The sequence below is a fragment of the Cotesia glomerata genome, unplaced genomic scaffold (assembly GCF_020080835.1).
Source record: "Cotesia glomerata isolate CgM1 unplaced genomic scaffold, MPM_Cglom_v2.3 scaffold_716, whole genome shotgun sequence".
NCBI classification, from domain to species: Eukaryota; Metazoa; Arthropoda; class Insecta; order Hymenoptera; family Braconidae; genus Cotesia; species Cotesia glomerata.
The window spans coordinates 938-4,402 of record NW_025404365.1 but is presented as its reverse complement, the minus strand read 5'-3'; the positions used below and the strand labels follow the sequence as shown (position 1 = coordinate 4,402).

Here is a 3,465-nt window from a genome sequence, read left to right as displayed (position 1 = left end):
AATGTTATTCGATAAAGTATTGTATTACTAACGTAATGTTTTATTTGTTCTCATCTGCTGTCAATATCTGTGTGTTTTGCGAGGGAAACATTCACGTATAAAGATAATTACTTACAATCAGTTAGTGAATCCTGATATTCTTTTCATTGTCAAAAAAAACTTGAAATATTATTTTTATTTATCTTTTATTAGTTAAGCAATACGGCAATTATATATATTATATTATATTATATTTATGGTTTCCCTCGTTACTACTAAAAGAAATGCGTATTATAGAGAAATAATTTAAAACTTAATTTCTGTTTGATGATTCATAGAACTGTAACGTATTTCTTCCTTTTTTAAGATGAATTATTTTATTGGCGACCGATTGGTTATTGTAACAACTTACATGATTCGTACTCGTGCATAATTTTTTTAATTACTAAGTATCATAGCTTTTCAAATAATGAACATAAATCCTGAACAAAAGAAACTACAATACAGTAGAAACTTACTTGTCAAAGTTTCCTTTTTCCTGACTGAAGCGAAGTTTTTATTGTTGTAAAGACTATGTCACATATCTTCGACTTAATCTGAAACAAATTAGCTCAAATTTTTAATTTTTTATAGCTATTGTCTCAGTTTTTTTTTCTTAAGTAGTAATCGGATTTTTAGTAAAAAAAAAAAACCCGTAAGTATAAAAAATTTATCATGACGTACGTTGCATTTCAAATCACAGTTGTTCTTTAGTCACCAACAAGACAGTGCATGTTATATTGTTAGCTTTGTTGTATATTTTATAGTTGATATAAAAAAACTATGCTGTTCGTACCTCCTGCTACAATACTTGGTGGCTTTTGTTTCCATAACTGTGATGTAATTAGCAGTGTAAAGTAGTGCTTCAGAAAAGCTGAATTTTTAACCGTTTTTGGTCGCTACAAGTACAGATATTTTTTAACTGTAGGTGGACGAATTTTGTTGAGAAGAACATTTTGTTTTTGATCATATTCTGCGAAAGGTAAGGGGATGCTTACGTTCAAGATTTTCTCCTTTCGGCTCGGATATTGTTTTTCTTCACTGAATAATTAGTACTGACTATTTTCATTGGTGAATTAATGAAATATCACCTCACCATCAAAGAAACGGAAATAAATAATGAATTATGACATTGGACTGTTCAAGTTCACACTAGAAAAAGTTCTTTGATGTAGGCTCTTAGTTTCTAGAATTTTGAAAGGAAGTGATGTTTCAGCTCAACTATGCTAGATGGCATTATATTCGCGTCTCTCGCAAGACAACTGATATCATGTTTCGATATAAAAAGTGCGATTCTGTAAATAGTATTTATAGTCTCATTTAAATGTTGTAAAAAAGTCAACTATCGATTTAGTTTCTAGTTTCACATGATCATCTAATTCTAGTACCGTTACACATTTTTCGGGAAGCTGCCAGCGAATCGACAGACATGATAATAAATTCGAGTGTTTATGGACAACAATCACGAAAGTGGAATTCTTTAATCCAAAAATAATACGAATAACCACGTACCCTATTTTTTATTTAAATTTAATAACATCAACTATACTCCTTGAAATCTTGTTGAATTTGAAAACTTATTTATTATAACTTTATACATACATTTGCCAATGTACGATATGAAATGCCCATCAATTTCTTTGGTTAATTAGCTGTACATCATCTTATTATTGATCTTAATTTCATCACTTATCTTTTTCCACTATATTCTTAATCTAAGTATTAATTTTTATTTTTAACTTATGACAATATTTAGCTTACATACAAAATATCATAAAAATTCTCTAAAACTATTTTTTCATGTTGCATATACCAATACAATTGAATAGTTACATATCACTACCTCGGCCACCATTGGAAGATATAATGATGTCTGGAATCATATGGATCTTGTTGATCTTGTTTTCTTGTAAAATGGTCATCATCTTAGCGTCATTACACTTGTAAGCGCGATGGTATGGAGTCTGCTGAGCGTAGTTGAGAGCTTCTATGTTTACTTGAGGTCGCTGGCACAGCCATTCAGCCAACTCGTAATTCTTTGTTCTTACAGTAATATGCAGAGGTGTATCACCATTTATGCTTTCCTTCACTGATAAAAAAATTGACTTGACTCAAGAGCCAAACTCTTGGACCAAGAATACCATTTTGAAGAAAATGATATTCTTAAGTCAAGAGAATAAATTCTTGAGCTAAGAAATTATTCTTGATCTAAGAAAATTTTCTTGAGTCAAGAATTTATTCTCTTGACTCAAGAAAATATTTTTCTTCAAAATGGAATTCTTGGTTCAAGAGTTTGGCTCTTGAGTCAAGTCAATTTTTTTATCAGTGTTCGCATTGATATCTGCACCCCATTCCATTAAACGCATAAATTTTTTTCTGGGATCAATTTTGTCTTCACTTGCAACAATATGGATGCATTGTTGTTCTTGGGAATTATATTCTCTTACTAAGTATCTGTTTTCATCGATGATGGCGTTTTTGTAATATAACAAGTCAACTACTCCTCCATTACGGCACAAATAGTGAAGAATATTTTCACCCTCGCGGCTGTGTTCACCAGGAAAGATAAAGTTTTTCGATGGCCACATATCTCAACACAAATTTTACTTAAGTGGAATATTTCGGTGCGTAAAAGGACTGTAGAATTATAAGTTATGACATCAACTGATCAACGACTCATACAACGGGCTTGTAAATACTCCCACGTACGTTTGTATTGAAATTAGTATCTCTCACTGAAGGTCAGGGTTATCGTTAGGTCCTTTCGCGAATAATCTGTTTTTGTAAGCATAAAGGCGTGTCGATATTGTAATCACACATGTGCTATGCTATCTTACTAATTGCCTAGAATAGGTTATAGATCACACCTACGTCAAACATAATCTACGAATAGAATATACAAACATTACATTCATCATCAGACGTTTCACCATTCATAGGGTCGTCACAGGCGGCACCGTTGGTTCTTATTGTTAGAAGATTCATCTTTTTCCCACCATGAGTATAGTACGCCAGATGATACAGGGTTTGAAGCATGTAGTTGATGGCTCCACCAATCACACTAGATTCTCGATAAAACCACTCAGCTAATTCGTAGTTTCTTTTATTGACAGCAATGTGAAGAAGATAATTTTCAGTTTTTTGTTCTCGTGCGTAAATGTTAGCACTCATTTTGATAGATTAAATTTTCTTAACAGCATCTTTTTTATTGAAAAGCAACTCTTTCATGAGATCATAAATACTCCCCATGTGACAATACGGCTGTAAATAGTTAATATTTTCTTCCTTGGTTTTCACACGTAGTATTAGATAATGAGAAGTGCAATATCCTATTGTAATTCAATTGACAAAATTCTGTTTCCTTATAAGAAAAAGAAACTCACGGTACTTAATAGCCCTAATTTCCCTACTTAAACAAACATTGCATAAACAAGTTAAATACAACAC

General features: G+C 31.7%; 1 protein-coding gene across 1 annotated transcript; it reads right to left on the bottom strand.

Moving 5' to 3' along the window:
- Positions 1–1,847: 1,847 nt before the first annotated feature.
- Positions 1,848–3,189, bottom strand: LOC123274764. Its single transcript, XM_044742489.1, has 2 exons — positions 2,928–3,189; positions 1,848–2,107 (listed from the first exon to the last, which is right to left on the bottom strand). Exons 1-2 carry the CDS (start codon positions 3,187–3,189, stop codon positions 1,848–1,850), a joined length of 522 nt encoding a protein of 173 aa, XP_044598424.1.
- Positions 3,190–3,465: the final 276 nt, after the last annotated feature.

Excerpts from the sequence above, each read along its gene's own strand:
- LOC123274764 (XM_044742489.1), bottom strand. The coding sequence starts at position 3,189 with ATGAGTGCTAACATTTACGCACGAGAACAAAAAACTGAAAATTATCTT. Across the intron at positions 2,108-2,927 it reads TGAAACGTCTGATGATGAAT|TGAAGGAAAGCATAAATGGT; the intron begins GTAATGTTTGTA and ends TTTTTTTATCAG.